At 38.4% G+C, this 20242-nt stretch overlaps 1 protein-coding gene across 1 annotated transcript in view; it reads right to left on the bottom strand.

Moving 5' to 3' along the window:
* Positions 1–20242, bottom strand: part of SPAG6 (sperm associated antigen 6) — a 73181-nt gene that overhangs the window by 10680 nt on the left and 42259 nt on the right. The window contains exons 8-10 of the mRNA XM_060003769.1: positions 12390–12581; positions 5593–5709; positions 3524–3669 (exon numbers count right to left, since the gene is read on the bottom strand). Of these exons, the coding sequence (XP_059859752.1) occupies positions 3524–3669; positions 5593–5709; positions 12390–12581 (455 nt within the window). The remainder of the gene's footprint in view (positions 1–3523; positions 3670–5592; positions 5710–12389; positions 12582–20242) is intronic.

Genomic DNA, 20242 nt, shown 5'->3' with positions numbered 1-20242 from the left:
AACCCTGTGGCTAATCCTAATAGCCTCTCACTTAATCCTAATAGCAACTCTGTGAAGTAGGTAATTATTCACATTTTACACATGAGAAAACTGGTTAAGAGGGTTAAGTAATATCTTCAAAGTCACAGTTAGCAAGTCGTTTGGACTGAGATAGGAACTTAGATCTGTTTGATACCTAAGTCCGAGCTTTTAGCCATACTCCTCATGAAAGAACCAAAATGAACCTCCAAAAAAGAACTGGAAATGCCTTTCCTCTGGCTATCATCCTACTTCTTCCTGGCCTTTAAGAATATAGGGGAGTTAACTCATCCTAGACCCATGTAGAATTTAGGTTACTGCAATACCTGTTATCACACCAGAAATGGGCTGAACGGAAGACTGTATGCATGCCTTGCCCCCCGGTTTAGGCAGAGATCCAGAAGACAACAGCTGTGGAGTGGCCCGGGATTAGAACTTATGTCTTCTAACATCTTGTCCTGGGCGCCTTCCCTCTCATCATACCAACCACCTTTATTAAACATTTTTAAAGATTACTAAAATCAGAAGGCAACTGAAATAAATGTTTAGGCTGAAAACAGCTGAGAGAATGTATCCACTGATAATCTGTCTTACAAAGAATAATTCTAAAATAGTCACCAAGTCATTTTTGAGAATTATGACAGCAAAAGTTAAACAATTTTGAGATTATATTTGTCTGCTTTCATAGGAAGGCAAATTTTCAGAGATTTCTATAAAACTCCTCTAAGTTCTATAGAGCCCAATGCTTTAAAAAAATATATGTAAGAAACTTGAAAAAGTTAGCCAGCTAACCAAAATTCTTCATGATAATTAGCCAGATCCCAGAATATGAGAAGTGGAAATTTTACAATGGTATTTTGACAAAGAACCAGATCAAATTCTAACACGACAGAGTTTTTTATTTCCCCTGGTGCCCTGTAAACTAATCCTAGAAATTAGTGGAAAGAAGACTTCTATTCAAGAAAGCACCTTACCATTGGTCAATTCTAATAGGTCACTCCATTTGGGGGACCAGTTAGTTCACTTCTTCCATTTTTCTATAATTCTGTTTATGTTAGAAAATTGCATAGAAAGTTATTTTAAACTTATGTAAAATAGCATTCTTCCTGAAGGGACATACATTCCATGCACAAAAATTAACTTTATTTTCTTCATAAAAGGTTTTCATATTTCCTTCATTTAGTGGGTTCACACATATTTATATGTTATACAACCTTTTTGGTATGTTATTTTATTTATATATTATACATAGTATATATACATGTTATGATATACTACTCCTTTGATGTATTTTATATATATTAATACTTTCAAAGCTAATTTATTGGAACTCTTTTGGTCAAGAAGTTCTCATAAACCTCCCCAAAGTGAATGAATTTGTACACCTCTGGAAAGAATTTACCGGCAGAGTATATGTGAATATAAAACAAATTTCAATCTTAAAATTATTTTCGTGCTTTTAAAATCAATGTTACCATATGTATTAAAAACCACTGATATTAAATAGGAAGAATACTCCCAGAGTAATGGAAATAAAAACAAAAATAAACAAGTGGGACCTAATTAAACTCAAAAGCTTTTGCACATCAAAGGAAACCATAAACAAAATGAAAAGACAACCCACAGATTGGGAGAAAGTATTTGCAAATGATGTGACCGACAAAGGATTAGTCTCCAAAACTTATAAACAGCTCATGTGGCTTAATATCATCAAAACAAACAACCCCAGTCAAAAAATGGGTGGAAGACCTAAATAGACATTTCTCCAGAGATGACATACAGATAGCCAAGAAGCACATGAAAAGATGTTCAACATCACTAATTATGAGAGAAATGCAAATCAAAACTACAATGAGACATCACCTCACACCAGTCAGAGTGGCTATCATCAAAAAATCCACAAACAATATATGCTGTAGAGGGTGTGGAGAAAAGGGAACCCTCTTACACCATTGGTGGGAATGTAAATTGGTACAGCCACTATGGAGAACAGTCTGGAAGTTCCTTAAAAAACTAAAAATAGAACTACCATATGACCCAGCAATCCCACTCCTGACCATATATCCAGAGAAAAACATGCTCCAAAAGGATATATGCACCCCAGTGTTCACTGCAGCACTGTTTACAACAGCCAAGACATGGAAGCAACCTAAATGTCCATCAACAGAGGAATGGATAAAGAAGATGTGGTACATAAATACAATGGACGATTACTCAGCCATTAAAAAGAATGAAATAATGCCATTTGCAGCAACATGGACCGAGCTAGAGATTGTCATACTGAGTGAAGTTAAGTCAGACAGAGAAAGAGAAATATCGTATGATATCACTTATATGTGGAATCTAAGAAGAAATGATACAAATGAACTTATTTACAAAACAGAAACAGACTCACAGACACCCGGGGGGAAGGGTGAGGGGAAGGGATAGTTAGGGAGTTTGTGACTGACATGTAAACACTGCTGTATTTAAAATGGATAACCAACAAGGACCTACTGTATAGCACAGGGAACTCTGCTTAATATTATGTAACAACCTAAATGGGAAAAGAATTTGAAGAAGAATAGATACATGTATATGTATAACTGAATCACTTTGTTGTACACCTGAAACTATCACAACACTGTTAATCAACTATATGCCAATAAAAAATAAAAAGTTTAAAAAATAAATAAATTGAAGAAAAATAAATAGGAAGAATAGTTTACATAACATATAAATTATAACAAATTTTAAAAATTGGAATTTGTAATCTCTAATATTAAGAGAAAATAAGAAATGAGCGTAGTATTAGAAAAATATAGATAAATATAGCCTTTAATTCTGCATGTTTTGTGGACATTTTTCAAGATTCAGTTGCTTAATAATTCTATCTGTACTTGGTAACTTTGTTTTTATTTATTTGGGATTTAGTGGTAGAGTTCTCTTTTAGGCTTACAGGGACTGAGGTTTAGGTTTAATGCCCTGAAACCAACCTCATTAAAAAAATTAATCTTGAGAAAAACTTCCTGCTACATTACTATGAAGCATCTGCATTTCATAAAAAATATAATTTATTTAATTTTTTCAAACATAGATAGTAACTTTCTTTTTGCCATGCAACATCTCTTTCTTATTTGTAATACTCTCACCAATATGAATGGAGCTTAAGGCAGAGAAATAATATGCAGGGAACTATGAAAATCAGACTCTTTCTAAATCAGGTTCATATTAAAGATTGTTAATTTACTTTGAACTCTGTATTTGGGTACTCTTTAGTAAAGCATGTATTAAATTAGTACAGAAATATCTCAAATGGCATTCCAGTTTGATGTGGAAATGTATGTGTCACTCAGAACATAATTTAATTTGAGGGATAAAAGAGATCAAGAGAGAAGTAGAAGTATACACTGGTCTTATGTGCTATTTCAAAGTCCACATTTTGACACAATAGATATAAAATCTAGGTTTGAGAACTGAAAAACTACATTATAACTTTGACCTTCTCAAAGTCCATTTTTCCCACCTTACTATTTCTTCTGGGTAACAGTTGTTAATACTGTTGATGTATTCTTGAAGGAGAGATCCAGGTTCTGCTTTTATCTCTTGAATCCTTTTAAGTCCACCACTTGTTACAAAAAGTCGTCGAGCTTTGCTATCATGCGGCAGCACCTTGAAAAGTGAAGCACATAAAAATGTCAGCTTTTCTTTTCCAAGTTGGATTTTTACTACTGAAAAGCAATAATATATCTGAGGAAATGCATAAGAGAATTTATGTCCAATATACCTGCAACATAATGAGCCTAAATTTGCTGATCATTGGAAGTAAAATGCAGCCTTTTTAGAAATTTCTTAACTTTTTATGTTGTGGAGATGGAATAAAGGCAATGAACAGGAGCAAAGATAATGGAGAGCCACTCATATACATACAAGGTAAAGCAGTATCTGTTCTTCTCTTATACAAACTGAAGGTCTCTCCAAGCTCCTTAACAAGGCACAGAGGGCCTTCTGTGACTCAGGTCCTAAACACCTCTCCAGCGTCCTTCCCTACCAAGCTCTATGCTAAATTTTATTTCAATAATCTCAAAGGGTGTGTCCAAACCATTTCTTGCCTTTGCCTATGCTGTTTCCTCTTCCTAGAATACCCTTCCACCCTCCACACACCTCCCCCATTACTTGGCTCACTCTTGCTTATCTTTTTTTTTTTTTTTTTTGGCTACGCCACGTGGCATGCAGTATCTTAGTTCCCCAACCAGGGGTCGAACCAGTCCCCCCTGCAGTGGAAACAGGACCATCAGGAAATTCCCATTCTTGCTTATGTTTTAAGACTCAGCTCAGATGTCACCTCCTTTAAGAAACTTTCTCTGGGATAGCCCTATTCTCTTTTCGCAGGATGAGTTGGGTACTTTTCTTCTCTCATGGAATTCTGTTAAACCCCTATCTGTGCACTTGCCACATAATTTTTTTTTTTTTTTTTTGCGGTACGCGGGCCTCTCACTGTTGTGGCCTCTCCCGTTGCGGAGCACAGGCTCCGGACGCGCAGGCTCAGCGGCCATGGCTCACGGGCCCAGCCGCTCTGCGGCATGTGGGATCTTCCCGGACCGGGGCACGAACCCGTGTCCCCTGCATTGGCAGGTGGACTCTCAACCACTGCGCCACCAGGGAAGCCCTAAGCTAAACTCTTTATATATAACATCTCATTAACCTTTACAATGACCCTATAAATAGGTTCTTTTATTAACCCCATTTATGGGTAATCACACTAAGGTTTAGAGAGGTCAAGACTTGCTAAAGGCATTGCTGCTGGTAAATGGGGAATCCAGGCACCCCAGCTCCAGAGCCTGGGCTCATGGCCACAGTGGGATACTAATTCCAACAACCCTGTTTTCTTAAACCCAACCTCCTGAACACAGTTGATAGTTTAGGGTCCCCCTCCTGGCCATCCACAGCTGTGAGAACGCACTCACTCTCTCTCAGCCTCTGCTTTCAGCAGTCAGTCCCACTGGCTGAGCCCCTTCCAGCAGCTTGACCTTTCTACCTTACTACCTTGAATCTGCAGTGGTCTAAGAAATATGACAGCCACGTTTGTTAAAACTGTTCACAGAATAAGTCAATACACTCCAAGTGACTGTCTCAAAGCATCTCCGGTAAAGTGCATGCACGTTGCAAAAAATATTTCAGTGACTCAGAGACCTTTTACCTTTTCTTTATAAGATCTTCGCAGTGTTCCCAGATGAGTGAAACTAACAGACACTGGGAAAATTACCAAAAGTTACTTCTCAGTATAAATTATCTGCGCTATGAGGTTTTTATATGTTGACTCTTTACTCTCCAAGAACATAAAAAAGACAGTACAGAGGCTGTGAGGAAAATGTGAGGAAGAAGAAAGTGTGAATTAGTTATGTGTGAATTTTATTAGCTTATGTTAATTTTATTAACCTATTTTACCTTCCGTGTCAATATGATAGGTGAAAGTTAAGTAGTAAAACCCTGCCCCCATCTTACAGAAGAAAACATTGACCCAGCAGAAGCAACAAGTTAATACCCCATTTCAATTTTCTTCCCCCACTTCTAGGCTAAGAGAGCATGTCTTACCTTACTGAACTGTCCAACCACATACTTCAGAATATTGGGAGGAGCATCATACAGAAATGGCTCGAGAGCTGGTAAATAGGTGCATTTTTGTAGGATGTTCTTTATGGCTTTTTTACTCTATTGAAATACAAAGCAAAATACATACCAAAGTAAGTAATCAATGAAAGCTTGACAAGAATTCATGTCTTGTGTTCCTGGAATTTGAAAATGAAGTGAAGAGCTTGTGATGAACTTAACTGCTGTTGGTGACCAGGTCTACCAGCGGGATAGCGGAGATCACATCCACTGTACCATGCAGACAGCCTTACTCCAATTCTAACAGTTCCAAGCTGGTGATAGACTGCCAACTTATTAATCAAGAACTCTAATGACACTAGAAATCCACTGAGCTTCACTATCCTTCATCAAGAAATATACTTGAGTTTTGACTATAAACTTCTAGATCAGGATGTATATCATGATTAATAATCAGTTGTATTATCCAGCATGAAAGAAATATTAGTATATTAGTTAATTAAGATTTTGTTTACTTGTCAAGTTCTGGGTTTAAGATTTTTTTAACAACATTATTGAGATATAATTTACATACCATAAATTCACTCATTTTAAAATCCATGTATTTTTAGTAAATTTACAGAGCTGTGCAACCATCACCACAATCTAATTTTAGAACATTTTCATCATCTCAAAAGAAACCTCGTGCCCGTTTATAGTTACATTCTTGTGGCTGTAAAGTAATATCTCATTATGGTTTTGATTTGCATTTCTATCATCACTAATGATGTTGAACATCTTTTCATGTGCTGATTGATCATTTGTTGGTGAAATGTCTATTCAGATCTTTTACCCATTTTTTAGTTGGGTTGTCCTCTTATTATTGAGTTGTAAGAGCTCTTTATATATTTTGAATACAAGTCCTTGCTTGAATATATGATTTGCAAGTAATTTTTCCAAGTCTGCAGCTTGTCTTTTCATTTTCTCAGTGATGTCTTCTGAAGCATACAAGTTTTTCATTTTGATGAAACCTAATTTATCAATGTTTTCTTTTATTACTTGTGCTTTAAGCGTCACTTCTAAGAAATCAATGCCTAATCCAAGGTTAAAAAGATTTACTTCTATGTTTTCTTCTAAGAGTTTTATAGTCTTAATTCTTATATTTAGACCTATTATCCATTTTTAGTTAATTCTGGTATATGGTATGAGACATGGGTCCAAATTAATATTTTTGTCTGAGGATATAATAATTATCCTAGTACAGTTTGCTGAAAAGACTATCCTTTTAACATTAAATTGCCTTGGCACCTTTGTGAAAAATCAACTGACCATAAAAGGGTCTATTTCAGATTTTCAATTCAATTACTACATTGATATATATGTCTTTCTGTAAGCAAGTACCACACTATCTTGATTCCTGTAGCTTTATAATAAATTTTGAAGTTGGGCAGTGTAAGTCTTTCTTTTTCAAGATTGTTTTGGCTAGTCTGAGTCCTTTGCATTTCCATATGAATTTTAGGATCAGCTTCTCAACTTCTGGGGGGAAAAAAGCCAGCTGGGATTTTGACAGGAATTGTATTGAATATGTAGATGGTTTTCACAATATTGAATTGCCATTTTAACAATATTGAATCTTCCAATCTGTGAACATGAAATGTCTCTTCATTTATTCAGATCTTTTTAAATTTTTTTCAGCAATGTTTTATAGTTTTCAGTGTACAAGTCTTATACTTTTCTTTTTTCTTTTTTTTTTGCAGTACGCGGGCCTCTCACTGTTGTGGCCTCTCCCGTTGCAGAGCACAGGCTCCGGACGCGCAGGCTCAGCGGCCATGGCTCATGGGCCCAGCCGCTCCGCGGCATGTGGGATCCTCCCGGACCAGGGCACGAACCCGTGTCCCCTGCGTCAGCAGGCGGACTCCCAACCACTGCACCACCAGGGAAGCCCTTACACTTCTTTTGTTAAATTTATTCCTAAGTATTTTATTCTTTTTGATGCTATTGTGAATGAAACTATTTTCTTAACTTCATATTTGAATTACTCATTACTAAGATATGGAAATACAATTGATTTTTATATTGATTTTATACCTAGTGATTTTGTTGAACTCTTATTAGTTCTAGTATTTGTGTATGTGTGTGTCTGTGTGTATTCCTTAGGATTTTCTACATATAAGATCACGTCATATTTTGGATTTAAAATGTATAAGCCTTTAGAAAATGTGCCTTATATTTGGTTATTTATGGCTGTGAACGAAATAAAATTGTTCCTACAACTTCATTTTGTGAATTGTACAGAAATTACATGGGGTCAACAAACCCTTTTATTTACCTAATTCAGGAAATCAAGTAAGGTGTTACTTTGAAATAATGAATGAGAGACTATGAATTTTGCTAAATGTCAGAGCATTTAGTAGCTAGTGCTTATCCTTAGACATATATAATACATGATGATGTGAGGGAAGGGGTCATGGGCTATCTACTTAGGGCAACTTGAGTTTGAGCCTGGTTTTCCTATGAACTAGCATAGCATCTACAGTTCTACATTCACTAATTTTTCTGATATTTCTAAAAACTGACTTCAGCCACACTGATCAAAGCTATTGTAAAAACCACAGTAAGTGACTAGCAATACTATTTTTTTTTTATCTCAACAACACACATAAGCGTAGTAATTAACAAAATACAACTGTCAATTCTAGGCAAACACTTGGTGCCACTTCACTTGTTTTTCACAGAAAATGAAAGGAGTAACAAAAAATTATTCACTGTTGCTTTCCTTAATGAATGATCTCTAATGAAAACTGCTTAAAATGAAAAATGTTTCTTATTCAAAAGTTAATTTTATTCTGAAAGCATTCTGACCCAAAGAGCTATAGTTATTTAAATGAGGGGGGCACATAGGAGTAAATCTTCATGACCTTGTGTTAGGCAAAGTCTTCTCAGATACAGCTCCAAAAGCACAAGCAGCAAAAGAAGAAAAATACACTGAACTTCGTTAAAACTTCCTTTTTAAATGTGCTCTAAACAATACCATCAACAAAGTGATAAGACAATCCACAGAATGGGAGAAAATATTTGTAAATCATACATCTGATAAGGATTTGTATCCAGAAATATATAAAGAACCCTTACAACTCAATAATAAAAAGATAAATAGCCCAATTTAAAAATGGGCAAAGGGTCTGATTAGACATTTCTCCAAAGACGATATACAAATGGCCAATAAGCACATGAAAAGATTTTCAGCATCATTAGCCATCAAGGACATGCAAATCGAAACCAGAATGTGATACCAATTCACACCCACTAGGATGGCTATAATAAAAAACAAAGACGATAACAAGTGATGGCAAAGATGTGGAAAAATTAGAACCCTCATACATTGCTGGTGGGAATGTAAACTGGTACAGTCACATTGGAAAAGAGTTTGGCAGTTCCTCAAAATGTCAAAAAGAGTTATCATATGACCTAGCAAGTTCCATTCCTAGGTACATACCCAAGAGAAATGGAAACATACGTCCACACAAAACTTGCATAATAATGTTCATAGCAGCATTATTTATAATAGTCAAAGAGTAGAAACAACCCAATGTCTAAGCAGTGAACAGAAAAATAAAATGTGGTATATATCAATACAATGGAATATTATTTGGCAATTAAAAGGAACAAAATATTGATATATGCTATGACATGGATGAACCTTGAAACTTTAAGTGAGAGAAGCCAGGCACAAAAGGCCACATATATTGTATGGTTTCATTTAAATGAACTGTCCAGAAGAGGCAAATCCCCAAAGACAGATAGTAAATTAATGGTTGCCTGGGGCTAAACAGGAAGGATGTGGAGTGACTGCTAATGGGAGAATGAAAATGTTCTAAAATTAGACTGTGGTGATGTTTGCACCTGTGAAGATACTAAAACCATTGAATTGTATAGTTTAAATGGGTAAATTATATGGTATATGAGTTATATTTCAATAAAGCTGCTAAAAATAAAGGGGAACAACCAAGACAATAAGAATACAATAATTAAATCAAATAATTATCTTAGAAATAGTTTTATAACTATTTGAATAGTTTTATAACCATCCAAATGCCAAATTAAGATGATACATTTCGATAGGATACCTCTGAATCAAAACAAGTGTAGTTGGCTGAATATTATCAAAATATATGTAGGTAAGCTGATTATATAAAAGATATATATTCTTTTCAGTTTTTATAAGGTATTTGAAATTACATAGGTGTATAGACAGTAAGGTTATGTGAAAATGTGCAAGAAATTCCAAGGGGCTGCTCCTTGGCTCTCTCTCATGGATCAGAACCAATTAGAGAATGCTTACAGAAGCTGACATGCCTTTGGGACAAAATGAACTTCAACATGGCCTTATAATTTGAAAGCTGCTACAGAGTAACAAATGAGAAACACGATTAGACAGTTCCTAAAGCTCTTGGATACATTTTCCCTACTGAGATAGTGTCACATCAAACAGATTTGGACTTTCACTCTAAAGCCTTTAAAACAACAACTGATAGAATCCAAGAGACCTTGGGGAAGAAAAGAAAAGGAATGATTAAGTCCCTACAATAAGAAAATATCTGGATGGATTTAAAGCCTTGGAAAGATTGTTGACAGGATAAAGATTGATAAATCACTTTTAATTTAATACCCACTGTATTTCCTGAAAGTAAATATTATATTAAATAAGGGCAAAAGGAATCTTCTATTAGTAAACCTAAATGTTTTAATAAAACCACCTTTATTAAACTAATACAAGATAAAAATTATCTGACTTCAAAAAGTAAAGTTATCAAACTTATTTTACTCTGGTGATATTTATACAACATAATATCATAATAACTCATTAAAAACCAAGTTATATAAACTTGGTAGCATGTAAATAGTATATAGTGCTCCCTCAGAGACTATTTGCAAGGGTTTCTCAAACTATAATTACTACTGACTCCACTATTAATTATTCATGCTCTAGCTGATGTAATCTTTTATTTCCCTGGATTACTAGAGGTAAGGGTGGGAAGGATGAGAAGTGAGGAGGAGGGAGGAGGGAAGAGGAGGAAGTGGGGAAGAGGAGAGGGAAGAGGGAGGAAGAAAGACAATTATGATAATGGGTTAAAGAAATATGCCACAAAAAGAGAACTACATACATAGGTTAAAATTATATGTAGGGCTTCCATGGTGGCGCAGTGGTTAAGAATCTGCCTGCCAATGCAGGGGACACGGGTTCGAGCCCTGGTCCAGGAAGATCCCACATGCTGCGGAGCAACTAAGCCCATGGGCCACAAGTACTGAGCCTGTGCTCTAGAGCCCATGAGCCACAACTATTGAGCCCTCATGCCACAACTACTGAAGCCCGTGCACCTAGAGCCCACGCTCCACAACAAAGAGAAGCCACCATAGTGAGAAGCCCACCCACCGCAATGAAGAGTAGCCCCTGCTCACCACAACTAGAGAAAGCCTGCGCACAGCAATGAAGACCCAACGCAGCCAAAAATAAAATAAATACATTTAAAAATAAAATAAAATAAAATAAAAGTATATGTATGTAAATCAGATGTACTTGGACAACTCAAAACTGGAAATGGAGTTGTGGTTTCCCACCAGAAAGTCAAAGAATCACACAATTGTTAAACAGGAAAAGACCTTAGCACATTGTCAATCTTACTCTCTACCAAGCATTGCCAAGGAATGGAGTCAACATTGGAGACAAGTAAGGGAAAAGCCCTAAATCTATTAAATCATTGCTTTGATCTAGAAAGTCTTATAAAAACGGGAAAAGCGTTAATCTCAGAAATCAACTTCCCCCAATGAATCTGTAGAGAAAAAACATGTAAACATAACCAAATCAACATAAACTCACTTTTATAAAATTTATAAACCAAATAAATGACTCACGACATCGCTTTCAGAGTCTCTCAACTGTAAGTTCAAGCAGACTTCCTGCCTTGTTAGAGCACCTAAAGTTGTTCCAGCAAATGTGTTTTCCTATTTGTTACTTCAGTGTTTTAATTAAAATTTAAAAGTAATTTAATTTACTGTTATTTTGATTGTCTTTTCTGTGTACTTCTCTCAACCCAAGTCAATTCTGAAAGCTGCTTTCCAAAAGTTACATGTTTTCCTAATAGGCAGTATGCTGGGAAGCATTTTTCTTTCTTTGAAATTCTAAACTTATTTTACAAACCCATCCTACTTTATATTCATGTTTTATGAATCATTTCAGTAGCTACTAACATTTTTTTAGAAATCTTAATTTTTTTTTAAATGCATGATGTAAAAATGTTTAATTTAGTGAATCTTACAGTCATTTTTCCTTTAAGGAACAAATATAAGACATAATTAAAAGATCAGGCAGACTTGGAGTTAGGAGAGGTAGCTCATGCTTCAGGAATACCTTGGGAAAGCAGCTTAAATTTCTTTAGACTCAATTTTTTAATGTAAAATGGACTAAAGTACTCTCTGGCCAATTCCATCTCCAAAATCCTATTATTCAATAACCTATTTCATAAGAAAAGTCAATAGAAATGTAGAAGGCAACAACCAGACATTCATTTTACAAACAACTTTGTACCTACAGAGAACTTTCATTAAAATATATCACTGATTTTTAGAGACAAGGGTAACTCATTTTCAAAGAGTCACCTCACTTCTTCTGATAAATTTATTTCTTGACTCAGAAAAGCGATATTGTCCATGATGAAAATTAAAACATTTTAATTTACACATTTTAAAGAATGAGTCAAAATCTAACAAAGCCTCATTAAAACAGTCAAGAATTAAGCACTTACTTTCATTTGAAGATCCTCAGAACTTTCGGTCGACATGTACAAAGAAAGCAGGACGGGCAAAGTGTTTGTGACCGCGACAGCCCGGGCATGCTCCGGAGTGTGCCTCCCAATCTGTCCCAAGGCCCAGGCAGCAGCAGCCTTAATATGATCTTCTGGCTCTTCCGACAAGCAGACTGACAGCTGGGGCACACCCTGCAGCGTTGATCAAAAGAGCAAGAGTTATGAATCCAGAGCAGGATTAAAGAGTCTTCCCTGTCTCTCAAACGTTAGAAGGAATCATTTTGGTCTTGATCCTTTTCTTAAACGGTTCAATAAATGAGCACTTCACAGGGGCTGTCATTTTTCAAGTCAATAAAATGACTAGAACTAATTTACCTTAATTATCTGTAACAATCCAACTAAACTAAATAACTCCACTAGCGTTTACTCCCCAAACAGAGGCATTTAACCAAAAAACAGATGCCACAGACCAGTATTTAGGCAAAACCAGATTCCCCCGTGACAAATTAAAAATGCGTAGGATTTTAAAACCTTTTGCTTGAGGGGAGGCCGGCTGGGGCCGGCGCACACATCCCAGACGCAGCCGGGCTGGTGACTCAGCTGCAGGTGGCGCCCCAGAGTCCGGGGAAGTGGCGGGGGGCGCAGGACGGTCTCCGAGGTTGCCCCCGGGGCAAAGGATTTCCAGATCTGATCAGGGAGCTGGACTCCTCGGTGTCACCACTTAGAACACACATCCTTTCTTTGCTATCAACATCACGGATCACCAACCACCCCAGACATCTGCCTGTGTGACTTTAAAAAGTCAATGCAGCAGCATTTTGGTTGAAGAAGGAGACCTTCAAGATGGCAGAAGAGTAAGATGCGGAGATCACCTTCCTCCCCACAAAAACATCAGAAATGCATCTACATGTGGAATAACCCCTACATAACATCTACTGAACGCTGGCAGAAGATATCAGACTTCCCAAAAAGGCAAGAAACTCCCCACATACCTGGGTAGGGCAAAAGAAAAAAGGAAAAACAGAGACAAAAGAATAGGGACGGGACCTGCACCAGTGGGAGGGAGCTGTGAAGGAGGAAAGGTTTCCACACACTAGGAAGCCCCTTCGCCGGCGGAGACCGCGGGTGGCGGAGGGGGGAAGCTTCGGAGCTGCGGAGGAGAGCACAGCAACAGGGGTGAGGAAGTAAAAGCGGAGAGATTCCTGCACAGAGGATTGGTGCCAACCAGCACTCACCAGCCCGAGAGGCTTGTCTGCTCACCCGCCGGGGCGGGCGGGGCTGGGAGCTGAGGCTCGGGCTTCGGAGGTCGGAGCGCAGGGAGAGGACTGGGGTTGGCTGCGTAAACGCAGCCTGAAGGGGCTAGTGCGCCACAGCTAGACGGGAGGGAGTCCGGGAAAAAGTCTGGAGCTGATGAAGAGGCAAGAGACCATTGTTTCAGGGTGCGCGACGAGAGGGAATTCAGAGCAACACCTAAACGAGCTCCAGAGATGGGCGCGAACCGCGGCTACCAGCGCAGACCCCAGAGACAGGTATGAGATGCTAAGGCTGCTGCTGCCGCCACCAAGAAGCCTGTGTGCGAGCACAGGCCACTGTCCACACCTCCTCTCCCGGGAGCCTGTGCAGCCCACCACCGCCAGGGTCCCGTGATCCAGGGACAACTTCCCTGGGAGAACGCACAGCGCGCCTCAGGCTGGTGCAACGTCACGCTGGCCTCTGCCGCCGCAGGCTCACCCCGCATCTGTACCCCTCCCTCCCCCCGGCCTGAGTGAGCCAGAGTCCCTGAATCAGCTGCTCCTTTAACCCTGTCCTGTCTGAGCGAAGAACAGATGCCCTCAGGCAAACTACACGCAGAGACGGGTCCAAATCCAAAGCTGAACCCCAGGAGCTGTGCGAACAAAGAAGAGAAAGGGAAATCTCTCCCAGCAGCCTCAGGAGCAGCGAATTAAATCTCCACAGTCAACTTAATGTTCCCTGCATCTGTGGAACACCTGAATAGACAACGAATCATCCCAAACTGAGGAGGTGGACTTTGGGAGCAATGATATATATATTTTTTTCCTTCTTCTCTTTTTGTGAGTGTGTATGTTTCTTTGTGTGATTTCGTTTGTATAGCTTTGTATTTACCATTTGTCCTAGGGTTCTGTCTGTCCGTTTTTGTTTGTTTTTAAGCATAGTTTTTAGCCCTTGTTATCATTGGTGGATTTGTTTTTTGCTTTGGTTGCTCTCTTCTTTCTTTTTTTAAATTACTTTTTAATTTTTATTATTTTTTTTGCAGTACACGGGCTGCTCACTGTTGTGGCCTCTCCCATTGTGGATCATAGGCTCCGGCTGCACAGGCTCAGCAGCCATGGCTCACGGGCCTAGTCGCTCCGCGGCATGTGGGATCCTCCCGGACCGGGGCATGAACGTGTGTCCCCTGCATCAGCAGGCAGACTCTCAACCACTGAGCCACCAGGGAAGCCCAATTTTTTTATTTTTAATAATTATTTTTTATTGTAATAACTTTATTTTATTCTCTCCCTCCCTCCCTCCCTTCCTTCCTTTCTTTCTTTTTTTCTCCCTTTTCTTCTGAGCTGTGTGGCTGACAGGGTCTTGGTCCTCCAGCCGGGTGTCAGGCCTGTGCCTCTGAGGTGGGAAAGCTGAGTTCAGGACACCAGTCCACCAGAGACCTCCCAGCTCCACATAATATCAAACGGTGAAAGGTCTCCCAGAGATCTCCATCTCAACGATAAGACCCAGCCCCACTCAATGACCAGCAAGCTACAGTGCTGGATACCCTATGCCAAACAACTAGCAAGACAGGAACACAACCCCACCCATTAGCAGAGAGCCTACCTAAAATCATAATAAGGTCACAGACGCCCCAAAACACACCACCAGACATGGTCCTGCCCACCAGAAAGACAAGATCCAGCCTCATCCACCAGAGCACAGCCACTAGTCCCCTCCACCAGGAAGCCTACACAGCCCACTGAACCAACTTCAGCCACTGGGGGCAGACACCAAAAACAATGGGAACTACGAACCTGCAGGCTGTGAAAAGGAGACCCCAAACACAGTAAGTTAAGCCAAGTGAGAAGACAGAGAAACACACAGCAGATGAAGGAGCAAGGTAAAAACCCACCAGACCAAACAAATGAAGAGGAAATAGGCAATCTACCTGAAAAACAATTCAGAATAATGATAGTAAAGATGATCCAAAATCTTGGAAATAGAATAGACAAAATGCAAGAAATATTTAACAAGGACCTAGAAGAACTAAACAGCAAACAAACAATGATGAACAACACAATAAATGAAATTAAAAATTCTCTAGAAGGAATCAATAGCCGAAAAACTGAGGCAGAAGAACAGATAAGTGACCTGGAAGAGAAAATAGTGGAAATAACTACTGCAGAGCAGAATAAAGAAAAAAGAATGAAAAGAATTGAGGACAGTCTCAGAGACCTCTGGGACAAAAGTAAATGCACAAATATTTAAATTATAGGGGTCCCAGAAGAAGAGAAAAAGAAAGGGACTGAGGGCTTCCCTGCTGGCACAGTGGTTGAGAGTGCGTCTGCCAATGCAGGGGACACGGGTTCGTGCCCGAGTCTGGGAGGATCCCACATGCCGCGGAGCGGCTCGGCCTGTGAGCCATGGCCGCTGAGCCTGTGCTTCCGGAGCCTGTGCTCTGCAACGGGAGAGGCCACAACAGTGAGAGGCCCGTGTACCGCAAAAAAAAAAAAAAAAAAAGGGACTGAGAAAATATTTGAAGAGATTATAGTTGAAAACTTCCCTAATATGGGAAAGGAAATAGTCAATCAAGCCCAGGAAGCACAGAGAGTCCCATACAGGATAAATCCAAGGAGAAACACGCCAAGACACATAGTAATCAAATTGGCAAAAATTAAAGACAAAGAAAAATTATTGAAAGCAGCAAAGGAAAAATGACAAATAACATACAAGGGAACTCCCATAAGGTTAACGGCTGATTTCTAGCAGAAACTCTACAAGCCAGAAGGGAGTGGCAGGATATATTTAAAGTGATGAAAGGAAAAAACCTACAACCAAGATTACTCTACCCAGCAAGGATCGCATTCAGATTCGACAGAGAAATTAAAATCTTTACAGACAAGCAAAAGCTAAGAGAACTCAGCACCACCAAACCAGCTTTACAACAAAGGCTAAAGGAACTTCTCTAGGCAGGAAAGCCAAGAGTAGGAAAAGACCTACAATAACAAACCCAAAACAATTAAGAAAATGGTCATAGGAACATACATATCAATAATTACCTGAAATGTAAATGGATTAAATGCTCCAACCAAAAGACACAGACTGCCTGAATGGATACAAAAACAAGACCCATATATGTGCTGTCTACAACAGACCCACTTCAGACCTAGGGACACATACAGACTGAAAGTGAGGGGATGGAAAAAGATATTCCATGCAAATGGAAATGAAAAGAAAGCTGGAGTAGCAATTCTCATATCAGACAAAATAGACTTTAAAATAAAGACGACTACAAGCGACAAAGCAGGACACTACATAATGCTCAAAGGACCAATCCAAGAAGAAGATATAACAATTGTAAATATTTAAGCACCCAACATAGGAGCACCTCAATACATACGGCAAATGCTAACAGCCATAAATGGGGAAATCGACAGTAACACAATCATAGTAGGGGACTTTAACACCTCACTTTCACCAATGGACAGATCATCCAAAATGAAAATAAATAAGGAAACACAAGCTTTAAATGATACATTAAACAAGATGGAAAAATATTTATAGGACATTCCATCCCAAAAAAAGAGAATACACTTTCTTCTCAAGGGCTCATGGAACATTCTTCAGGATAGATCGTACCTTGGGTCACAAGTCAAGCCTTGGTAAATTTAAGAAAATTTAAATTCTATCAACTATCTCTTCTGACCACAATGCTATGAAACTAAATATCAATTACAGGAAAAAGTCTGTAAAAAAGACAAACACATGGAGGCTAAACAATACACTACTAAATAACCAAGAGATCACTGAAGAAATCAAAGAGGAAGAAATACCTAGAAACACATGACAATGAAAACACAATGACCTAAAACCTATGGGATGCAGCAAAAGCAGTTCTAAGAGGGAAGTTTATAGCAATAAGATCCTACCTCAAGAGACAAGAAAAGTCTCAAATAAACAACCTAACCTTGCACCTAAAGCAATAAGAGAAAGAAGAACAAAAAATACCCCAAAGTTAGCAGAAGGAAAGAAATCATAAAGATCAGAGCAGAAATAAATGAAAAAGCAATGAAGGAAACGATAGCAAAGATCAATAAAACTAAAAGCTGGTTCTTTGAGAAGATAAACAAAATTGATAAGCCATTAACCAGACTCATCAAGAAAAAAAGGGAGGAGACTCAAATCAATAGAATTAGAAAAGAAAAAGGAGAAGTAACAACTGACACTGCAGAAATACAAAGGATCATGAGAGATTACTACAAGCAACTCTATGCCAATAAAATGGACAACCTGGAAGAAATGGACAAATTCTTAGAAAAGCACAACCTCCCGAGACTGAACCAGGAAGAAATACAAAATATAAACAGACCAATCACAAGCACTGAAATTGAAACTGTGATTAAAAATCTTCCAACAAACGAAAGCCCAGGACCAGATGGCTTCACAGGAGAATTCTATCAAACACTTTGAGAAGAGTTAACACCTATCCTTCTCAAACTCATCCAAAATATAGCAGAGGGAGGAACACTCCCAAACTCATTCTACGAGGCCACTATCACCCTGATACCAAAACCAGACAAAGATGTCACAAAGAAAACTACAGGCCAATATCACTGATGAACATAGATGCAAAAATCCAACAAAATACTAGCAAACAGAATCCAACAGCACATTAAAACGTTCGTTCACCATGATCAAATAGAAGGATTGTTCAATATATGCAAATCAAACAATGTGATAATGCCACATTAACAAACTGAAGGATAAAAACCACATGATCATCTCAATAGATGCAGAAAAAGCTTTCGACAAAATTCAACACCCATTTATAATAAAAACCCTCCAGAAAGTAGGCACAGAGGGAACTTACCTCAACATAATAAAGGCCATATATGACAAACCCACCACCAACATCATTCTCAATGGTGAAAAACTGAAACCATTTCCACTAAGATCGGTAACAAGACAAGGTTGCCCACTCTCACCACTATTATTCAACACAGTTTTGGAAGTTTTACCCACAGCAACCAGAGAAGAAAAAGAAATAAAAGGAATACAAATCGGAAAAGAAGTAAAACTGCCACTGTTTGCAGATGACATGATACTATACATAGGAATCCTAAAGACTCTACCAGAAAACTACTAGAGCTAATCAGCAAACTTGGCAAAGTAGCAGCATACAATATTAATGCACAGAACTCTCTTGCATTCCTATACACTAATGATGAAAAATCTGAAAGAAATTAGGGAAACACTCCCATTTACCACTGCAACAAAAAGAAGAAAATACCTAGGAATAAACCTACCTAAGAAGACAAAAGACCTGTATGCAGAAAACTATAAGACACTGATGAAAGAAATTAAAGATGATACAAAACAGATGGAGAGATAAACCATGTTCCTGGATTGGAAGAATCAACATTGTGAAAATGACTATACTACCCAAAGCAATCTACAGGTGCAATGCAATCTCTATCAAACTATCAATGGCATTTTTCACAGAACTAGAACAAAAAATTTCACAATTTGTATGGAAACACAAAAGACCCCGAATAGCCAAAGCAATCTTGAGAAAGAAAAATGGAGCTGGAGGAATCAGGCTGCTGGACTTGACTAAACTACAAAGCTACAGTAATCAAGACAGTATGGTACTGGCACAAAAACAGAAATATAGATCAATGGAACAGGATAGAAAGCCCAGAGATAAACCCATGCACATATGGTCACCTTATTTTTTATAAAGGAGGCAAGAATATACAATGGAGAAAAGACAGCCTCTTCAATAAGTGGTGCTGGGAAAACTGGACAGCTACATGTAAAAGAATGAAATTAGAGCACTCCCTAACACCATACATAAAAATCAACTCAAAATGGATTAAAGACCTAAATATAAGGCCAGACACTATAAAACTCTTAGAGGAAAACACAGGCGGAACACTCTATAACATAAATCACAGCAAGATCCTTTTTGACTCACCTCCTAGAGAAATGGAAATGAAAACAAAAATAAATAAATGGGACCTAATGAAACTTCAAAGCTTTTGCACAGCAAAGGAAACCATAAACAAGACCAAAAGACAACCCTCAGAATGGGAGAAAATATTTGCAAATGAAGCAACTGACAAAGGATTAATCTCCAGAATTTACAAGCAGCTCATGCAGCTCAATATCAAAAAACAAACAACCCAATCCAAAAATGGGCAGAAGACCTAAATAGACATTTCTCCAAAGAATATATACAGACTGCCAACAAACACATGAAAAGATGCTCAACATCACTAATCATTAGAGAAATGCAAATCAAAACTACAATGAGGTATCACCTCACACCAGTCAGAATGGTCATCATCAAAATATGTACAAACAATAAATGCTGGAGAGGGTGTGGAGAAAAGGGAACCCTACTGCACTGTTGGTGGGAATGTAAATTGATACAGCCACTATGGAGAACAGTGTGGAGGTTCCTTAAAAAACTAAAAATAGAATTACCATATGACCCAGCAATCCCACTACTGGGCATATACCCTGAGAAAACCATAATTCAAAGAGTCATGGGGCTTCCCTGGTGGCGCAGTGGTTGAGGGGTGCAGGGGACACAGGTTCGTGCCCCGGTCTGGGAAGATCCCACATGCTGCAGAGCG

The sequence above is a fragment of the Delphinus delphis genome, chromosome 2 (assembly GCF_949987515.2).
Source record: "Delphinus delphis chromosome 2, mDelDel1.2, whole genome shotgun sequence".
NCBI classification, from domain to species: Eukaryota; Metazoa; Chordata; class Mammalia; order Artiodactyla; family Delphinidae; genus Delphinus; species Delphinus delphis.
Note: the sequence above shows the minus strand (reverse complement) of the source record. Positions and strands in the feature narration are given on the sequence as shown.